Source organism: Juglans regia, chromosome 13, assembly GCF_001411555.2.
Source record: "Juglans regia cultivar Chandler chromosome 13, Walnut 2.0, whole genome shotgun sequence".
NCBI lineage: Eukaryota > Viridiplantae > Streptophyta > Magnoliopsida > Fagales > Juglandaceae > Juglans > Juglans regia.
Window position 1 is genome coordinate 8,048,759 of NC_049913.1, and position 20,736 is coordinate 8,069,494.

Genomic DNA, 20,736 nt, shown 5'->3' on the forward strand with positions numbered 1-20,736 from the left:
AAAATATAGATGAAACTCTATCCATTGATATTTTAAATTAAGAAATTGTATGAATTTAAATTGTCATTTTGTTATTCACTGTGGATTGACAGTAGCAGATTTTTCATACTTTTTCAATTGGGCACACGTGCAATGCTCGTGTCTGCCCTAACTAGTATACTATAGTATAGTATATATACTATTTATTAATATCACTATATATATAATATATACTGTACTATGTATTATGCATTAAATTTAGTCCCAAAGGCCAAATGGCGTCGTTTAATGGGGCTATATATATTAAGGTTACATCCCCCCGCGCTCGACCATCTCTTCTCTACCTCTCGAGTCTCTGAGTCCCCGCAGCCGTCTCTCACGCCGTCAACGGCCCCTCGCCGTCGACACTGTTAGTCCGTTCTGTTCTCCTCCACTTCCAGTTGTTCCCGAGGCTACAGAATCACAGATATTGTTTTCCCCTCTCTCGGCGAGCTAATCGGTATGTGAACATATATATGCTTTTTAATTTTCAAAATCTTACATTTACTTCATGAATCATTACAATGTTTCAATTCATTGCTAATTGATTCATTTCATTTAGGGTTTTTATCGAATTTACAGATTTGAGATTTAGGGTTTTTTACAGACTTCGAAATCTGATTAGGGTTTATATTTTATAGTTTTTTTTGAATAGCTCCCCATCAAGCTGAATCTGTATTTTACAATTGTGGAAGGTATAATTTTATATTTTATATTTTAGAATTTAGGGTTTATATATGTTGTATAGCTGAGGATGTACATGTATAGTTCCCCATCCAGCTGAAAATAGCTTGAGTTGTTTCCTTTTTGTTTTTGTGGGTAATTTTGTTTGTTTGCTCATATATATCTGTTAGAAGATTTGAACCTGATAAATTTTTTTGGGTTGCATGGATGTCAATCAGTGATTCTACTGGTTTGGTTTTCTTGCGTGTTCTTGAATCATTACAATGTTTTCTTGCATTGTGTGTATTCTCTATTTGAATTTTCTGTTATTGCATTGATGATTTTTCTCTCTCTATTAATCTTTATTCTGTGTGTATTGATATAAGGAACCCAGAAACTTTTTCTCTTGTGCCATGTAATGAGAGGCAGGGTACTTTGCCCTTTTGGCTTGTCGTTGCAATTCATGTACTTGAGATTCCTTTATATCAATTTATTTGGTGTTCATTGAACACTTATAAAAAAAGTCAGTTTTGGTTGATCCCTTTTTTTTTTGTGTGTGTTTTTTGTGAACTGGTATCAATATGTGGCATAACTGCATATTGTAAAAACTTTAATGAGCTTCTGATTTAGGGTATATTTTGTTGTTACAGTTTTTTTTTATATCAGATTTTACATTTTTATAGCAGATTTTTCTATTGCAGTTTTTTTGTTATAGCACATTTTTTATGGCAGCAGTTTTTTTACATGGGAGCAGTATTTTTATGGCAGATTTTTTTATTTTTTTTATTTTTTATTTATGGTAGATGATTAAAACCGGAAAACCGGACCGAACCAGACTGGAACCGGTAAAATCGGAAGTACCGGTTTAGGGGAGTAACCAGTGCATAATTGGTTTTTGAAAATGCAAAACTGATACATACCGGTTCGGTCCTAAATTTTGTTTAAAACCGGACCGGACTGGTTACACCCCTATTCCTGACGGTAATTTTCCTCCATTATTTTTTTTCATTTCACTTAATTAAGTTATTTGAAATTACTTTGAAACTTGTTATGAATTATTAGAGTTTTGTGATTGTGTTTTTGATTTTGTTTGTGTTATTTGGGTTTTGTGATTGTGTTTGTGAAATTACTTTGAAATCTGGTAGATGGTATTTGTGTTATTAGGATTTTTGAATCCAAAATTTAGGATTTTTGTGATTGTGTTTGTGTAATTGTGTGTAATTGTAATTTGTAATCTGTGTAATCTGTAATTGTAATTGTAATTTTTGTGATTGTGTTTGTGTAATTTTGTGATTGTTTTCTATTGCAATAGCATCTCTGTCCTGTTTAACATCTATGTCCTCCATGAATCACCATTAATTTTGAACTACTTATTGGGAAGTTGGGAACCTTGAACAGAGATCATTAAGGGCCAAAACTGGAGGTTGGGGGAGGGGCCCACCATATCTTTATAATTCTGCAATTGAAAGTATAAATGTGAAGAATTAAAGTTGGAAATATAAATCTCTTCTTTGATATTCAATATATATATATATATACGTCTCTTTTATTTTCATGACTTTTGTATCCAGTCATATTTTGATTAATTTCTCCCCTTCTAATTAGTTATAAAAGTAATCGGATTGGTCCTTTTCAAATGTGCTTGAATTTTTAAAGGGAGAAAGATATTTATAATATTTTCCCTTAATTATCACGTGGCCAAACCTTTACCATCTCCATACATGCTGCACATACAGGTAGACATGCATGCATTCACACACATAATTGTTGACACGTAATATTCTCTCATCATTTACACACCATAATTGACAGATAAATACAAGAAAGAACAGATCTTTTAAAGCAGTTTTTTTTTTTTAATAAACATGTATATATTTTTTTACAAATTTGCATTTTATTAAAACCAGAAAACCGGACTGAACTGTACTGGAACAGGTTTAGGGGGTAACTGGTGCGTAATCGGTTTTTGAAAATGCAAAACCGGTACATACCGGTTCGGTCCTAAATTTTGTCCAAAACCGGACCGGACCGGACCGGTTACACACCTAATACCTACTTCTGAAACAGTACACCAGAACATTCCGATTCCAATTTCCAAATATTTTATTTCAATATTTTAACCAAAATGATTACAGAAATGGAATTTAAAACATTAATTATACTATTTCTATCTCTGAGCGAGAGAGACAAAACTCGTGTCTCTCCCCACGAGCTAGTTTCCTGGCCCATAACTTGTTATTTTGGCCAGATGTTTGGACACAAGGCTTGTGCGCGGCTGATCAAAGAAGATGTTGCCAATCCAAGATCCTTTGTTAAGGCTGATTCCCTTTACCAGCTAGCTTCCACGACATTGCGGGGCCTATCCTTAAGTTTTGATCAAAAGATGCAACAATCATATGCATGCATGTCTTTGCTAGCCTCGGCATGCATGCTTTTTAGTCTCTGTATTACTCCTCACATTAATATATAGTCGCCTAACTACGGATCAAAATATATATATATATAGTCGCCTAACAAGTCTGTATGTACTACTCCCTGCAGCATACATATCTTATGCATGCATGCATTTCCAACCTATCTATCAACTTTGAGGCATCAGTCTTGTTGAAATACTGCCTAATTGGCATAAGTACTCAAGTATTTTGCATGATCATATGCTATTCCTTGATGGGATTGAGGACTTCATGTTGAGTTGGATCGTGTGAGAAACCATATCCTCTCATGCCCTATATTCATCTATATAAGCTAGAATATTTCCCTCACTTCCAATCCAGTACTTTGAGGGAGGGGAGGGAAGATATATCTTCTTATGACATTATTCTTTCTCTTTGTAAAAATAAGAATATTATCCTTTCTCTGGGTTTTAGAAAATGAGACACTCTCCTCAACATTACACTAGACGATGTAGTGGGGGTGAGATATTGTGTTTATTGATTTTTCCCCTTTTTTGTTTGGGAATTAGAAAATCAAAACATATATATGGGTTCTTGGCGACCCAAAGGGCTGATCTTTTGTGAAATTGATTTAAGTTGGGATTGATAAAAAGGTGTTTGACAAAATTATTGGCGTGGGTTTGTGTTTTTTGTTATTTCTTATCTAACTCTGATAGTTGCTTTACTGTTTGGAAATACAGTTTGGGGTTTTTTTTTGAGTTGGAGATTGAGGGAATGGATTCTGACAATGAACTAGGTTACAAACCTCCTCCAGAGTTTCAAGTGGAGGCTGCCAAGGAACCACTTATCGACCCTAGTTCGACGGACTCCAAAGAACTTTGGCTCATTCAGTGGCCTAATAGTAAAGAAGTAAGTTTTAGTCTTTGGACTCCACAGGGATTCCGGAGAATTTTGTTTATATCAAGGTTGAAGTAAAAAGAGGAATTAAAAAAAGCATGATGCAAGGTTGTTTGCATGCTGTAATACCGTACATCAATGTTGTAATTTTGTCACACTTCAAAGAGTTACTTGTATTTGATGTGAATGTTTGTACAACTTGGTTTGATGGGCCAATGCCATCAATTCCAATTTGTTTTTATTTATTATTATTTTTCAAATTAACTGTTTTGAATAAGGCAGCTCAAGTAGAACATGAATTGGTTGTCTGGGTTTGACTTTCATAGCATTGAAATCAACATGTCTAGGCAGTGACTTTATCAATTGATATATGGCTATTGCAGCTTCCTGGATTGGATGGGCAAGAACTGTCACTCAAACTTCATCATGATGGAAAGTTGGGCAGTTTTGAGGATTCATCTGGTAAATATAAGTCTTTGATAGTGGCACCAAGATGGGGCGGGGTACTCCAGTCTCAGCAATCAGTTTTGTTGTGTTAATTCCATTCTTAGCATCTATTGTAGCTTCCGTTAGATATGCTTTTACTGCTTGCAGCATATGTGTTTGGAATTATTTTGATTCATTTTTGTGCACTGTGCAGGAAAAGTTTTTGATCTTGTCAGCTTTGCGGCTCAAGAGTCAAATGCAACAGTTTTTCTTTCCTCTGAATCAGAGTCAAAAATTGGTATGCATGCAAATAGGTTTCCTTATTCCATTTTTTCTGCATCTTTCTCATATCTTTTGAGATTCATCCAAAGTGCCATATGAATTAAGTTGCACCAGTAGTTTCTACATGTCTATCATATGTTTGCTGATATAACCCTTTGTACTTGGGCCTCTTCCGTTAATTTTAATGGACAAGATTTCCATGACTTCCTTGTATCTAATATCCCTACGTAGCTAGGGCATCCGTTGTACTACACATGGCTTTGCCTATTCTTTTATTAGTACACTTAGATTACTTGTAAAAAAAAAATATGTTTGCTGAATATAAATGAGCTTCAATCACTTAATTTGGTACTTTTTTTTAAAAAAACTGCATAGAGATTTAACATGAGGTCGCCTGTCATGTTCCAGTCGGGACTTGGTTTGCTTCGTTTTGCCTGACGGTTTAAGTTAGCATTGAAGGTCATAGAAGAGGAAAGGAAGTGCTGGGTAGGAATATCATAGTCTAATTTTTTTTGGCATCTATTTTGATTATGAGGTCTTTAAAATTGGGTGAGCCTCAGCCACACCCCCATGCTAGCCTCGTTGTGCATGCATGGGCATGCCAAGGGCACCACGCTAGCCTTGGCCACACCACCACCCATAGGCACGCCCCCGCATGCATGGGCACTCCTAGGTGGCAGCGCGCCCCAATGGGCACGTCAAGTGTGATACCTTATACTAACTGATAAGGGTAAATGGTGTATGGGATCTCACATTGTTTGGGAATGAGAAGTTCATGCTCTTTATAATAGTTTTAATGAGACTCCAATTGAATCATTGACAAGTTATTTCGGAATATAAGCTCAAATGTGGCTTGAGCCTCCCTTGTGGCTTAGGACTCCCTTGGGGCTTTATAAATGGTATAAGAGCCTATCCTGACTAGAAATGTGGAATTTGAGCCGTGCCACCTACGACGGACTGGACTAACGAGGACGTCAGTTATTTAAGAGAGGAAGATTGTGATATCTCATACTGACTTATAAGGGTAGATGTTGTATGAGATCTCACATTGCTTGAGAATGAGAAGTTCATGCTCTTTATAATGGTTCCAATGCTTCAATTGTATCATTGACTAGTCAGTCCTTTTGAAGTATAGGCCCAGTGGTTTGGGCCTCCCTTGAGGCGTTACACCAAGGTTAGTATGGTGCTCTTGGCTTGCCCATCCATGCATGGCGAGGCTAGCGTGGAGGTGTGGGCGAGGTTCACCCACCAGCATGCATGCATGCATGACAAGGAATTTCTATATGCTTATCACATTGAATAATTGTTTCTTGGTGTTTGATCCAATGTTTTGAATACCGTACCGGTCAAGGTACTGGAACGAAATATTTCGGTACCGGTACCGTTTCGGGATAGCGTTTCGGGATAACGTTTCGGGATAGTCGATATATAAATAAATTATATATATAAATATATATAAAAATTATATTTCAAAATAATAGTCTATATATATATAAATTATAAATAATCCAGTCTGAATTAGGAGTTAAAAAATAAATTTCTAATTTGAAAAAACGAATAAAAAAAAAAAAAAAAGGCCGAAACGGCCTGTATTTTGGCCGGTACGGAACACATATAGTACCTATACCGGCCGGACGGCCGGACGGCCGAAACGAAAAATTTCGGCCGTACCGGCCGGTACGGTACGAAATTTAAAACTTTGGTTTGATCCTGTGAGGTTTTGTCGTCAACATCTAGTTTTATATCTTTCATCTGGCTGTCAGTTTACCCATCATAGATTGAGAGTAATTATGTTTGTTTGACGCGATCTTTTGTTCGATTGTTTTAATAATTATTGTCATTGTTAGCGATATTGTTAGTGTTGTCATTGATAATGAGCTTTTGAGCACTCCCATGATATAGTTCATGTGTTGGCAGTTGGGAAGATTTCACGGCTGGTTTCCCTTGTCCATTATCCAGATCCTAATGAAAGTCAAAAACCCATTTCCAGTAACTTGAGACATTTTCAGAAATCTAGGGGAATTTCACTGACAAATTCATCCCGTCAATTTTCTACACAAAGTACCCTGCTTAGAAACTCACAATCGACAAGTGGATATTCGGGTTCCACACACAATAGCAGACGGAGAAGTTGCTTATCTGAAGAAGGGGAGCCATCAAAGCCTCTTAAAAGAAGACGTGCGCGTGATTCTACTGGGTCTGCAGAGCGTTCTACTCGAGACTCAGAGCGAGGTCATAGTGCAGTTACTTCATAAGGGTCCTGTTTAAAATAAATGAAAGAAGATAGTCGGAAATGAAGAGCAAGGTGCCCTCCTTGTCGCCTTCATTAATGATTTATCTTCAAATATGCAAAATGAGTTTTCGTTTTTTGGCAAGTGAACGTGCTAATAAATCATCAATGCCTCACTGGCATTCATGATTTACAAATTTTCTAGTTCATTTTGTAGTCTTGGAATGGGAGTTCCGGAATCATTGAGAAAATTGCAGAGAGAGCTGATGAAAGAAAAACTAGATATTTTCTGCCGTTTGATTTTTGGCTCATGTTATGCACTGGAACTATAATTTGACATTTATAGCTGTCGTCGACATGGGATTCCAAAATCCTGTAATAGGAAGAACAGAAAAGAGCCCATCATGTCTGGTATTACTTTTCACGTGCGACGTGAAGTTATTTCGGCAGTTCAGGTGGTGGAAAAAACAACTCATTAGTGTTATCACAATCATCGTCATTATAAATTCATGACGTAGAAATACCCTACTCTCAACATGTTTGACACTGGTTCATTTATCTTTCTTTACCTCGATAATTCTTCTCCAATGGTTGGTTTTACTCGTATGTACCACTTTCTGATGTTGCGTACAGTTTTATTAAAGAAAAATCCTTGTCCTACCGAGAATATCCACCAGAGTGGGTATCTATTATACCCTTTTTTTTTAATAGTTAAGAAAATGTCTTTTAAATGATTTTGTAAATTTTCTCTTTTTAAAAAAATATTTAAGGTGTTTAAAAAATGTTTGAAAAAAAAAAAAAAATTACATGCATCGGTGAGATTCTGTAGCATATTATAAAAGAAACAATAGAAAAAACCCTAATTCTTCCAGAAAAGTTACTCCACAAAAATAGAGGATAAAAATAGGAAGTGAAAAAAAAGGGTAAGACATGAGCTTGCTGCTTGCTTCCTAGCTGAAACTCGGATGGGTTGGAGCTTCCATTTGTGGACTGCGGCAAAGGCCTTGTTCGGATATTAATAATTAAGTATAATTATAGAATGTGTAAGTATTATATAATTATTTTTAAAAAAATAAAATTTATTATTAAAAAATTAATTTTATTTTATATGAATATCGTAGTTATTTATTTTTTTAAAAAAAATTATATAACGTTTACTCATTTTATAATTATAAATATTATTATTTTTCTAATCAAGCCGTGTTTTGTTCTACTATTTAACCCAATTTTGCCACGTGGTCAGAAAAATAAAAAGAAGATAAATATATTTGTAATTATAAATGGTACAATTTTATATAATTATTTTTAAAAAAATAAATAAAATATAAGATTTATATAAAAAAATTAATTTTTTAAAAATAAATTAAAATTACTCAAAAAAACTCCACCAGCCACGTCACAGCACGTTTGCGACAAAGATACCTTTCTTTGACAGCCGGACGGGCCCACAACTAAAGTAAAGTTAACCCGGGTTAGGTTACTGAGCCCAGCTCTAACAAGTCCCATCTACGTACGGCTCGGCTCTGTCACAGACTACTCACAGTCACACACTTTACAGAAGGAAAATGATTTATCTATCACACATTTTATAACATATTGTACAATAATGTGTTAAATGAGGGACATTATTATAAAATTATCTTATAAAAATAAGATGATTTTATAATAATGTCCCTCATTTAACACATTGTTATATAATGTATTGTAAAATATGTTGTAAGTGTATCACTATTTTTTACAGAAACCCAACCTTTCTTCCCTTTGTAACGATGATACGAAAGTAAGTTATTAGAGTGGGGCTACTCTAAGGTTACTAAAGTAGCCTTTTTCTATTAGATTAGCCTAATCACTCCTACCTCTCTCTCTCTCAATTCCACGTTACCTTCTGACCTCTCTCCCTCTCCTTATCTTCTACATTACTCTCGGAAATTAGGTACGCAATCTCTAATTACACTATTTTTACTGTAATCTCTGTGGTATGTCCAATGATAACTTTGTTTACTTCTATCATTTTTTGCTACTCTATTTGTCTCTCTATATTTCGTTGCCTCTGTTTCTCTTAAATCTAGTCATGGCCTTGATTTTATCTTGCTTTCTGTTTGGTTGCAGAGAAATGTGAGGGGAAAAAGAGAAGAAAATATTAGAGCTTTCTAAGTTTCCTATCGTTGAAATATTGGCCTTTGTTTTAAATCTGATAACGTGTGTTCTGCATTTTTTAGTACTAAAATCATTACTTTTCCCATCTTTCCTATGCAATGGATTTCTCAATATTGAAATAGTTGAATATGTATTAGTAGGAATGAGACTAGCCACCTGAGGCGATGGTATTTCGTTCACTCTTAAGATAAGATTCTTTGCGTTTACAATTTCTTGTAAAGAAACATAGGGAGCAGGGAGATTAAATGAGATGGTTTTAAATAAAAGTTGAATAAAATATTATTATAATATTATTTTTTTAATATTATTATTATTTTGTAATTTGAAAATTTTGAATTGTTTATTATAATTTGTGTGAGAATTTGAAAAAATTATAATGATAAGATGAGATAAAATAATACTTTCACTATCCAAACAAGGCGATCAAAACAAAATTTTTTCGAAAGTCCTCTTTGTTCATGTAGTATGTGTTTGAAATTAGAGTTTGCAGTACGTTGATTGGTTAACATTCCTCCAAATTTGTGTTTGGATTTTCAGTTGAATCTCTGCAAGATAATTTTGCCACTGATGTTTAGGATGGAAGTGGATAACAAGTTGTTCAATATGGGTCTTCTCATTGTGGCCACTCTAGTGGTGGCAAAGCTTATTTCTGCGCTTATAGTACCTAGATCAAGAAAACGTCTACCTCCAGTTGTTAAGTCATGGCCTGTGATCGGTGGGCTTATCCGCTTCATGAAAGGTCCTATTCTGATGCTGAGGGAGGAGTACCCAAAGCTTGGAAGTGTATTCACATCGACTCTGGTTAACAAGAAGATTACTTTCTTTATCGGTCCCGAGGTTTCCGCACACTTCTTTAAAGCCTCCGAGTCTGATCTTAGCCAGCAGGAGGTGTACCAGTTCAATGTGCCAACTTTTGGTCCTGGAGTAGTGTTTGATGTCGATTACTCAGTGCGGCAAGAGCAGTTTCGGTTCTTCACAGAGTCCCTGAGAGTGAATAAACTGAAGGGATATGTGGATCAGATGGTTGCAGAAGCTGAGGTAGGTGTTTGGGTCGAATATGATGGATTTCTGTTACTTTTCTTCCACATGTTAGGGGTAATATATATATATATATATAAATATATATATCAAATAGGAAGATCCAAGGGTTCCATTTTGTTTGGTAAGGTGTAATTTATTTGGGATGTGATAAGGCCTGAGGCAATTTTCTTTGAAATTGTTCTATAATGGAAAGCTAGTGTGCCATCCGTTGAGATTGGGGAGATGAAAGAACAATATTCAAGTACAGGTGCCCAGTAATTGATGTAGTTGAGAAAACTTTACGGCAACTTTGTCAAGACCTCAACTGCAAATACTTTGTGCTCCTTGCGATGTTTATTTTTCTTCCAGAAAAAGGAAGTGTTCTCATTCTTAATGGCTATACATATCAATTATGCCGTTGTTGAAGTCTTCTGAGGATCCAAACTCGCAGATGGATCATAGATCCCTGTCAAAGGGAGTTATTCACCCAAAGTGGTTAAGGGTATTTTTTAGTGAAAAGAGATGCGTACTTTTATGTAGGAAACTAATGCAAAATAAGCATCAGCATAGTAAAGTAGATAGACAATGCCTACACTATTGTGTGAGTACTTATGCTGCGTAGGTGTCCTTAATTTGCAAAATAAAAGAATTTACAGGCTTAAAGTGACCGGTCATACTATGAATTCTGCTTCTAATTTTCCCTAGTTTCAGCCCAGTCATTCGGTGCTTTCCCTAATTTGAGTAGTTTACAGAAGTGAGGTTCTTTGTTTTATTAGATTTGGCATTATTCCTTACCTTGTAGGATTGATCACTTCAGGGTCCTAATTCTTTTTCACTCTGGCACTGAGCAGGACTACTTCTCAAAATGGGGAGACAGTGGTGAGGTGGATATAAAGTATGAACTGGAGCATCTGATCATTTTGACAGCCAGTAGATGTCTCTTGGGCCGAGAAGTTCGCGATAAGCTCTTTGATGACGTTTCTGCCTTGTTCCATGACCTTGACAATGGAATGCTTCCTATCAGTGTTATCTTCCCATACCTGCCCATTCCTGCTCACCGACGCCGTGACCGGGCCCGCAAGAAGCTTGCAGAAATCTTTGCAAAAATCATAGCCTCCCGCAAATGTGCTGGCAAGTCGGAAAATGACATGCTGCAGTGCTTCATTGACTCAAAATATAAAGATGGCCGCCAGACAACTGAGGCAGAGATCACTGGTCTGTTGATTGCTGCTCTATTTGCTGGTCAGCACACCAGTTCCATCACCTCCACTTGGACTGGGGCGTATCTCCTCCGTCACAAGGAGTACCTATCCGCTGTATTGGAAGAGCAGAAGAACCTGATGGGAAAGCATGGGAATAAGGTTGATCATGATATCTTGTCTGAGATGGACGTCCTGTATCGGTGCATTAAGGAAGCCTTAAGGCTCCACCCCCCGCTGATTTTGCTGCTACGTAGCTCACATAGTGATTTTAGTGTGACAACCCGAGATGGTAAAGAATATGACATCCCAAAGGGCCACATAGTTGCCACATCACCAGCTTTTGCAAACCGCCTTCCTCATATTTATAAGGATCCAGACAGGTATGATCCTGACAGATTTGCCATTGGGAGAGAAGAGGACAAGGCTGCAGGGGCATTCTCATATATTTCATTTGGAGGTGGCAGGCATGGTTGCCTTGGTGAGCCTTTTGCATACCTGCAAATAAAGGCAATATGGAGCAATTTGCTAAGGAATTTTGAGTTGGAGCTTGTGTCACCTTTTCCTGAGATTGATTGGAATGCCATGGTTGTGGGTGTGAAGGGAAAGGTTATGGTACGTTACAAGCGGCGGAAGCTTTGTGTCAATTAATCTAAGGTGACCGGCAAGTCTAAATTAATTACTCGATCTTTGGGATTTTATTGCAGCATCCTGTATGCATCTACTCCCTCAAGTCGAAGTTTCATTTATCTGTGTTTCTAGAGAGGTCTTTCTCTCGATTGTTGAATTGTGACCTTCGTTAGTTTCATGTATTTTATGGTGACTTATGTAGCTTCTAATGATGCTTTGGTCTTGTTTGAGTTCTAAATTTGATCAAGCAGCACGCTTTTCACCATCAACACAGAGAGAAGCTTTTATCTTTGAATGTTGGTTCCAGCATTTAAGCAAAAAGCAAAGATGCTAATGCTCTTGAGTCAAATTTGGGTCCAATTCCAATGCTAATTCATTCCGCAAAAATGGAGTTCAGCCTTTCTCCACTCGCATGTAGTTACAATGATAATGATATGATAGTACAACCGAATCTTGAAACAAAAATTCTAATTACAAGGGCCGGCTAGTAGCCTTTCTTACTTTGCTGGGCAATGACAAGTGGTAACAAAACCAATCGAAGCTACATGCCATAATATTTATATCCCAATTCCCAACAAAAGGAATAAAAGGTAAAATATAAAAAAATAGATCTCTCTATCCACCGGTCAAGGGCCAGTGCTAATATAAAACCAATAGAAGCTCACATTCATTATCATCAAGGTGATGATGTTCCATGTCTCTCTGCCAGGTCATAATCTTTATGCATCCTGGATTAAAGCATGGCTCAAATACATAAAAGATATAGACTTTCTGTTAAGGAACAAAACAGAATACAAGCTAACCTCAGTTTTCAGATCTTGGCGTTGGTGACACGTGCTGACCTCGACAGGGAATCAGTTCGATAAGATTTTGAGGAGCTCAATATCAAACAAAAGAGTCTTGTCTATCAGCCCTTGGTTCCTCAGTACAAAATCCAAAGCTCGTTGGCCCTTTGAAACACATTGGCAGTGCACGTTTGTAAGGACTCACATTAAGTATTAATGCTAGTATTAGCAGGACTTCAATATTACCGAGAATGTTGTTGGTCTAGGGCCACTCTTGTTGAAATCGTTCTCAGGATATCCCAATTCTGGCGGCACTATGATCCTGCAACACTGTCAAATAGATTGTGAAATTTGCTTACAATTTTCTTTACAGCCTCTCCTTATTTGGCTAGCCACACATAATATGCATTTATACATTGTGCCAATACAGCCATCCTAGTTTAGAGATCAAGGTCGAGAAACTTAAAGAGTAAAATATCCAGGAGTTCACAATTTCACCCAAAACAATATGAAAGAGTGTCAATTTAACAAATCCAACCATAGAATGCATTCGTGGTTCACATAGGTAGTCAGAGAATGCTTGAGACAGTATACACCAATGGGCCATAAGGAACTATGGATAGGAACCTGGGCATGCTCTTGAGATCACACAACAGTGGATAAACTACTGTTTATCTTCAGTTGTACTCCTCTTAATATACTCGATGCATGGCATGTGCACTACTTTTTAAGAAACTACTTGAAAATTACTTATCACGGAATAAGATAAGCTATCAGGCTAGCCATGCTATTCAGAAAACCAGATGCAGCACCTTCTAACACCACCCGGAGCCATGCCTGAAACAGCTTCCTCGAAAGCTGGTATCACCTGCCATTCAAGAGCACCAGAGAACCATTAGAAGCCTCGATTTTGAATATCCAACATGTGCCTCTGAAAATACAAGTTACAAACAAAACGGTACAATTAATGACTGAATAGTCGATAACATCCATATGGAATTTCAATTTATAAAGCTACACAATTGAGTTTAACAATAAACAGTAGCTTATGACATGAATCCATAAATAGAGAAAAGGCAAATAATAAAAAATTAATTGTTTGCCGACATGAGACAGCAGACAAGCATGGCCATTAAACAAGGGCAGTAGTTACAAATGAATCGAAACACAATGAATTGGCAACTCAAGGAGACAGTACTTTTCCAGCTTATCACATCCAGTATGTAAGGACAGCAATGTTTGCCATTCAAATGGGGAAAGAGTATTCCTTACCTCATGCGATCCTACTCTAAATTTGAAGAAGTCCTTGTCATTTCCCTGCATATAAACAATTAGATATCATTGTGCTTTAAACTGAGTGTAATAGAAACTCTAGTTAAAGGGCGAGTCCATACCTCAAAGGAACCACCCTTGGTCTTGTTTCGGGCTTCAAATATGCGGCCATAGTATCCTATGGTGAAACCATCCCAATCAACCTAAAATAAGATTATCACCCATGAGATGCTAGAGTTACACAATTTGAGAATAAAACACATATATACTATATATTTTTCAATGAATGGAGCTTTCTCCCATAAAGCCACATCATCCACTCCCAAATTGACTGTGTCCAAATTTCAGCTAGGATCAATAAAACTACTTCAACAAAGAATTCACTTATTTAATAAGAAGTTCATGTTCCTTAATCTAAAAGCAAATTTATTGAGACAAATCAACGCAAGTCGGCACCTTGTCTAGTTTTAAATTTGGTGACTAGATGGGCATTCATTCCACATCATGATACAACAAATATACAAAATTAGTGGCTTACCACTACAGTCTCTCCCATCTTTGGTGTGGGGCCATTTCCAACTCTCAAGTCCTGCATTTTTAATATTTTATTAGACTAGATAATTAAATTATGGTGTTGGACTTGTACATGCAAGAAGGCCTTATAATGTACTTTTCAACAGGTAACCTTGTACTGAAGACCTGACTCTGTCTCTGTGTAGTCTGGATACCGCATTTTAGTCTTGCCATAGTCCTTCCCCCTGATTGCAGGCACTGTATTCCCAGCATTGAAATGACAGTTCGTATTTAGAGCTATAACGTTCCCCTATATCAATCATCTTTTAACATATCAAGGCAACTCTAAGGTCCATGGCCATAGGACACTGGTATACAGAGCAAAGTGATATGTTATAGACACTGCAAGGAAATCAGCCTAGGTCGAGACGGAACCAGTGGCCACCCCCGGGGGGCCATTGGCCCCAGAGGCACCCCCTGGTTGTTTTAAACTAGGGTGTTGGGGGGGCTGGGCCCCTGGTTCCACCCCCAAACCTAGGTTACATACAGAATAAATAGTCACAGAAACTATTATGAATCCAAGATTGAAGAATGTAAACTATATACGCTACAAAACCTTCTAAATGATCCATAAAATCATATGAAAAGGGAGGAGGGGGAGAGGTAGCATTCTGAGACATGACCAAGCTAGACTAACGGCATATAAACCCATAGCTGAAGGAACTACCTATTATTTCAGCAGAGGCAGATCAAGGCACGGATTATCAAGTTATTGATCATGAGAGCAACATGATCCAATTAATGGAAGTCCCGAATTACCATGGATTTGGAAAAAAAAAATCATTATTAGATCATTGGGCTGACTTTAAGGTGAAACTACAGATTGATTAAATCATGGAAAATCCAAATTACAGATTGATTTAGCATCTATTACTCGTGACTAAGGCATAAGTCAAGACAAAAGGGTAGGCCATTGCTTCATTGATCCAAACCCGACATTAATTTTGGAAAAATTATGATATGATCGTAGGACATGCTGGTAAAACACAATAAAGACACGAGCACGAGTATACTGAAATTGGGCGTTATCAGCAAGATAAATAGGGTAAACGGTGAATTACTGTCGGTGAATTCAGATGCCATGGCCATCCCATCAATTGCCGCATCCCACCAGTATCCAGCAAGGATTCCAATAGCTGATATTAACACTCCTCGTCGTTCAATGACTTGCCCATGAGCCGCAGGGTTCCCTTCACACAAAAAAGATACAATAGGGATTTAAGAAACAAAGCATTATAGCATCGTAACTCGAATTAAGCATTATGTTCGTTCACCACTTCAACAAATGTTGACATAAACACAATCTAATGTACTCATGAATATCCATTTGCATACAGAGCATAGAAAGCTAGAAAATTTAACCCCTCAGCATAAAGATTTTAAAAAACTTGGGATAAAAGAAAACTAAAAAATTTCTAATCGAAGGAACAAATTAAAGGTGAGACAACTAACCGCATATATTCGAATGGGAAGACTTCTGAGGTTCATGAAGAGAAACAGTAGTAGTTGTTCTGCAGCAGCATCCCTGAAACACCAAATGGCCGCTATACACAACACACACACACGTATATAACAGAAGAGAAACAGCAACACGATGACGTACCGTAGTCGAAAATTTGGAAACAGATAAACTCAGGGATGGTTGTAGAGATGCAAGCACTGAAATTGACGCCATAATTAACGAAAAGTGACGAGTTTACGGGGTGTGGGACGCAAGGCTTCGCGGGAAGATAACGGCCTCAGCCTCTCTTCTCTATTACTGCTACCTCAGAGCACTCGATGTGGCTGTACCTTTAAATTGTTTCGACTTTCTTCCTACGTGGACCCATCGCTTATCGATACAAGCTCGAATCGCTTATATATATAATATATATATATATATATACGATTTATTATTAAAAATTTAATTTTTTTTATACTATATTTACTTATTTTTTTTAAGAAAAGTGCGCGGTACTTATATACTTTATGATTGTAAATATTATTTCTTTTTTTATTTTCTTTTTCCCAGCTGATTTATAAGAAAATTTTAAATATTTATTTGATTTTACATATTTATGGTAGAGAAGATATTACGATTTACAAAAATAATTTTTTAAAATAAATATTTTTTTTATATCTTAAGATCCGTTTAATTTTTTTCTTAAATATTTTCTATAAGTAATAAATAGATGGAAGCAATGTATAGATAACGATATAAAGTCCTATCACAAACTATATCAATCTTAACTGGAAAATTTATATTATGTGTTTATAATATACTTATATATAAAGTGCGAAGAGGTTTGTAACAGTATTTTCGTCTAACATTTTTTTTTTCAATTTTACCCTTACTTTTATTCCAAAATCACGGTTTTGCCACTAACATTCTTCCCATTTTACCCCTGGTTCTCCCGCGCGCGAGCCCCTCCTCCCCTCTCTCCCGTCCGTTTCTTCATCTGCTACGGTGCGCCGTCGCACGCCGTCGTACTCGACACCGCCGCTCTCATTCTCTTCCTCTCCGACCGGCGTGCATTCCCTTCCAATCTCAGCCCCTTTCGTGCCGTCATTGACCACCACGAGCGAATCCAAGCCGCGGCCCGTCCGATTCTTCATAGCCTCCAGTGCGCCGCCGCAATCCGGCGTGGCTAACACCGCCCCATCCATTCTCTTCCCCTCCGTCCGGCGTTCCTCCCCTTCCAATATCAGCTCCTATCGTGCCACCGTTAACTGCCACGACAAATCCAAGCCGCGGCTCTCGTTTTTTTTTTTTTTTTTTAAATAATTAATTTTAATTTAATTTAATTTAATTTAATTGTTTTTATAGGAGCGGCTGTGTCTTTATTGTATTTTATTGTGTTTTATTTCCTTTAATTTTAAATTATGTAAATATTGAATTTAATTGTTACATTTCAGTATAAATTATTTTTTTCCTTTTATTAATGATTTTTGTTTAATGATTTATTAAAAAATAAACTTAAATATTTTTTTTTTCATTTCTGGATAAATTGAATAGTTTATTAATTAACTTGAAATTAATTACACTATTTGAGGTAAATCTATCATTTCTAATGTACTATAGTTTATTTAATTTTTTTTAAAGGAAAATGATAGGGTTACTACTCTCCTACTATTCATTTACTACTCTTTTTATATTTGATTTTTTTAAAAAAATTTTATTTTATTTAATGATTAAGGAATTGATTATTAATAAAATTATATATTTTTTTAATTTTTTCGATTAAAGATGTTAAAAAAATACTTCAAAGAAAATGATAAAAAAAATAAAAAACTTGAAATTAACTATAAATAGTAATTGGATAGTAATAGGGAAGTAACCCTATCATTATCTTTTTTTAAATGTAAAGGATGAGACTTTATAAAATATATGATTAAATTATTTAATACTTACCACTATCATTTTGAATTTTAAAACTGACACATTATATATTTATTTTGGAAATAATAAATATACAACATGCGCATTCAACTATAATTATTAAGAGTAATAATAGTATGTTGGTTAGTATAATTACAAATTTTCATAAGGAAATAAATTATAACTTCTTAATAATTTAAAAATATAATATGTCATTATTACTATTTTATTTAGCCAAGTGTGAAAATGTTAAATAAATTAATGTTTTTCATTATTATTATTTCTTATAGTGTTTCTGTTTTAATAATATTAAAAAGAATTATGAAAACTTTTGAAGTAAATTAAAATGATCTGGTTTGCATTCTTAAATTAAGAGCTAAACTGCCTTTGAACTAACGTAATAATTTAACATTATTTGTAGTGTTAAATAATATGGTCTAGAATATGTTAATATATATTAGAACATTTTTAATTTTTTCCTTCTTTGAAAATTTATATAATGTTGGAGGGAGTTAGATGAGATGAAATTTTATAAAAAATAATTGAAAGAGAGAAAGAGTTAAATAAAAAATATTATAAAATTAAAATATTATAAGACACTTAGATTATAATTTTATAATATTATTTTTGTTTTGAAATTTAAAAAGATAAATTATATTTTATTTGAAATTTGAAATTTTAAGAAAGTTGTAATGATTATTTTAAAAGTTTTGTATTTCAGTTATGTTTAAAAAAGAGATGGGATATGATATGAAAATTTTGGAATAAAATCTATTTTCAAATAGACTTTTATTTGAAAATAAGTAAGGGATGAACAGTGTTCTTATCAATTTCTCTCTCACTTTTTTCTTGTTTTTCTCATCAAATTCGGTTCTATTATGTTTTTGCTCTTTTGCCGATTAGGTGAGTTTGGATATTGTGGTTTTTTTTTTGATAGGTTAGATCCTAATTGAGATGAGATTAGTTGAATTGAAAATGAAAAGTTAAATAAAATATTGTTAAAATATTATTTTTTAATATTATAGAAACATTAACCTTTTAAACAAGAGATTTTGGTAAGCTTAACCAAACAATATTTTATTTTTAGTAAAAAAAATAATCTTAATTTGCTTATGGATATTACATTTCATTTAAGTGCATTCAATTCTTGAGTTTGCTGCCTAACAAGATTCAAGATTCTCACTATTGGATATAATCATTGATATTAGGGTTTATAATATGAGATAAAAATGGAAATTAGTCAAAAATCCTTACTCATATGCTGCTTGTGATAATATGATGATTTGCTTTACACGATAATTCTATCTGAAGTTGGTCATATTTTATTATCTATTATACATCTCACAGTATTTAATAGTAGACAACTGGGCACACGTGCAGCGCACGTTGCCCTAACTAGTATAAAAATAAAAATAGCAAGAACTCTTTTTTTTTTTTTCCCTAGGCAAGTTGGCCTTTCTTACACAAGGCAGCAGCATCTTGGAAATTTTGAGTGCCTTGTATTATTATTGCATTGTATGTGATTAAACACCTCTCAACTTGCTTCTATCTAACATTCTAGGTTGTTTTGAAGGAAGTGTGTTATTACTCGGCCTAATCCTTGGACAAGTTATAAGACGAAACGATAAAAAAAATAAAAATGCAGCATTTACATAGATTTTGTAAAATACAATTTTTTGTAAATTATAAATAAAGTTGATAAAAAAATCCCCTCTGACGGATGTTGTATTTGATCTTTATTTAACATTTTGTTACAGTAATCCCACTAACACTATAAATGTAGAGTATATTGTTCACAATTTTAAATATTTTTAATTAATTTTTATTTCCTCTGAACTGTTTTTAACTTTTTTCCCTGCTATCGAAAGTTGCTCTATTTTCATTTCAGCCCCTCTCTCTCTCTCTCTCTCTCTCTCTCTCATTCGCACGCAAATCCTGTGTTTGGGGCCGAAGAAGCTGTGTGTTTGGCGCCATCTCAATTGCTCGTCGACTCCATCTCATTTGCTGCATGTTTGAGCTCATTTTCTTAATATTAACACCTCGTTTGAATAATGAAATAATTTTATATCAAATAAAAAATTAAATAAAAAATTATTAGAATATTATTTTTTAATATTATTATTATTTTAAATTTTGAAAGAATTAAATTATTTATTATATTTTGTGTGAAAATTTTATAAAATTATAATAATGAAATAAGATAAAATTATTTCTATATCCAAACAGAACTTTGCCACTAGAATAGCGGGAGGGTATTTCTGACTGATAAATTCTTTCTGAAATTCTTATTAGGAGTTGTTCTCTTATGAAGAATTTATTGGGTTCTTTTGCCTTTATCTCTTACTTACACTAGATTTTGTTTAACGAAATAAGTATAGGCTATGTTAAATTGAAATTGAGCATGTGATAAAATGTCAAAAACTACATGATTAAACTGCTAAAGTAAGTGAATTGTTTAATCAAAATGTGAATGAAGCATTTAATTATGTAGTAAATTTTAATTCTTGACTCAATATGAAATTTTGATATTTTACACTTGAAAAGAGTTGTAATGCAACCAGACCACATCATAAATTAATATCCCAAAATTTTACTCATATTATATTTGTGTTGCAGGACATTATGAGAAAAATATTAATTTATATGGGTATTTTTGGAAATACCCAACTGGTACAACAACATGAAATGAAATGGATCCATTCACTCACAGCAGCTGAGCTCAAAACGCAAGTGGCGAAGGACGTGAAATGCATGGGCAGATTAAAACGCACAGCTGCGGACGTGAAATGCAACCGCACGTCAAAACGCACAGCAGCAGGAGACGCGAACGCAT

General features: G+C 35.0%; 3 protein-coding genes across 6 annotated transcripts; 2 read left to right on the top strand and 1 right to left on the bottom strand.

The window, feature by feature from the left end:
• Positions 1-226: 226 nt before the first annotated feature.
• On the top strand, positions 227-7,250 carry LOC108997331 (mediator-associated protein 2). The gene is made up of 5 exons (XM_018973539.2): positions 227-478; positions 3,815-3,983; positions 4,355-4,433; positions 4,612-4,695; positions 6,597-7,250. Exons 2-5 carry the CDS (start codon positions 3,849-3,851, stop codon positions 6,932-6,934), a joined length of 636 nt encoding a protein of 211 aa, XP_018829084.1. The 5' UTR covers positions 227-478; positions 3,815-3,848; the 3' UTR covers positions 6,935-7,250.
• Positions 7,251-8,636: 1,386 nt separating this feature from the next.
• Positions 8,637-12,210, top strand: LOC108997326 (sterol 14-demethylase). 2 transcript variants are annotated; one of them, XM_018973532.2, is made up of 3 exons: positions 8,637-8,842; positions 9,604-10,104; positions 10,938-12,210. In XM_018973532.2, the coding sequence occupies exons 2-3, from the start codon at positions 9,634-9,636 to the stop codon at positions 11,934-11,936; spliced, it is 1,470 nt and encodes a 489-aa protein (XP_018829077.1). In that variant the 5' UTR covers positions 8,637-8,842; positions 9,604-9,633; the 3' UTR covers positions 11,937-12,210. The 2 variants fall into 2 exon arrangements, with proteins under 2 accessions (XP_018829077.1, XP_035540023.1); XM_035684130.1 differs by lacking the exon at positions 8,637-8,842 and adding an exon at positions 8,851-8,885 and having other exon boundaries at positions 10,938-12,184.
• Positions 12,211-12,291: 81 nt separating this feature from the next.
• LOC108997330 (peptidyl-prolyl cis-trans isomerase FKBP19, chloroplastic) lies at positions 12,292-16,356 on the bottom strand. 3 transcript variants are annotated; one of them, XM_018973536.2, is made up of 11 exons: positions 16,149-16,354; positions 15,998-16,070; positions 15,607-15,735; positions 14,658-14,743; positions 14,511-14,561; positions 14,095-14,175; positions 13,973-14,017; positions 13,513-13,568; positions 12,947-13,022; positions 12,719-12,865; positions 12,292-12,632 (listed from the first exon to the last, which is right to left on the bottom strand). In XM_018973536.2, the coding sequence occupies exons 1-10, from the start codon at positions 16,218-16,220 to the stop codon at positions 12,770-12,772; spliced, it is 765 nt and encodes a 254-aa protein (XP_018829081.1). In that variant the 5' UTR covers positions 16,221-16,354; the 3' UTR covers positions 12,292-12,632; positions 12,719-12,769. The 3 variants fall into 3 exon arrangements, with proteins under 3 accessions (XP_018829081.1, XP_018829080.1, XP_018829083.1); XM_018973535.2 differs by having other exon boundaries at positions 12,292-12,643; positions 16,149-16,353; XM_018973538.2 differs by lacking the exon at positions 12,292-12,632 and having other exon boundaries at positions 12,818-12,865; positions 12,947-13,030; positions 16,149-16,356.
• Between the last annotated feature and the right edge of the window lie 4,380 nt (positions 16,357-20,736).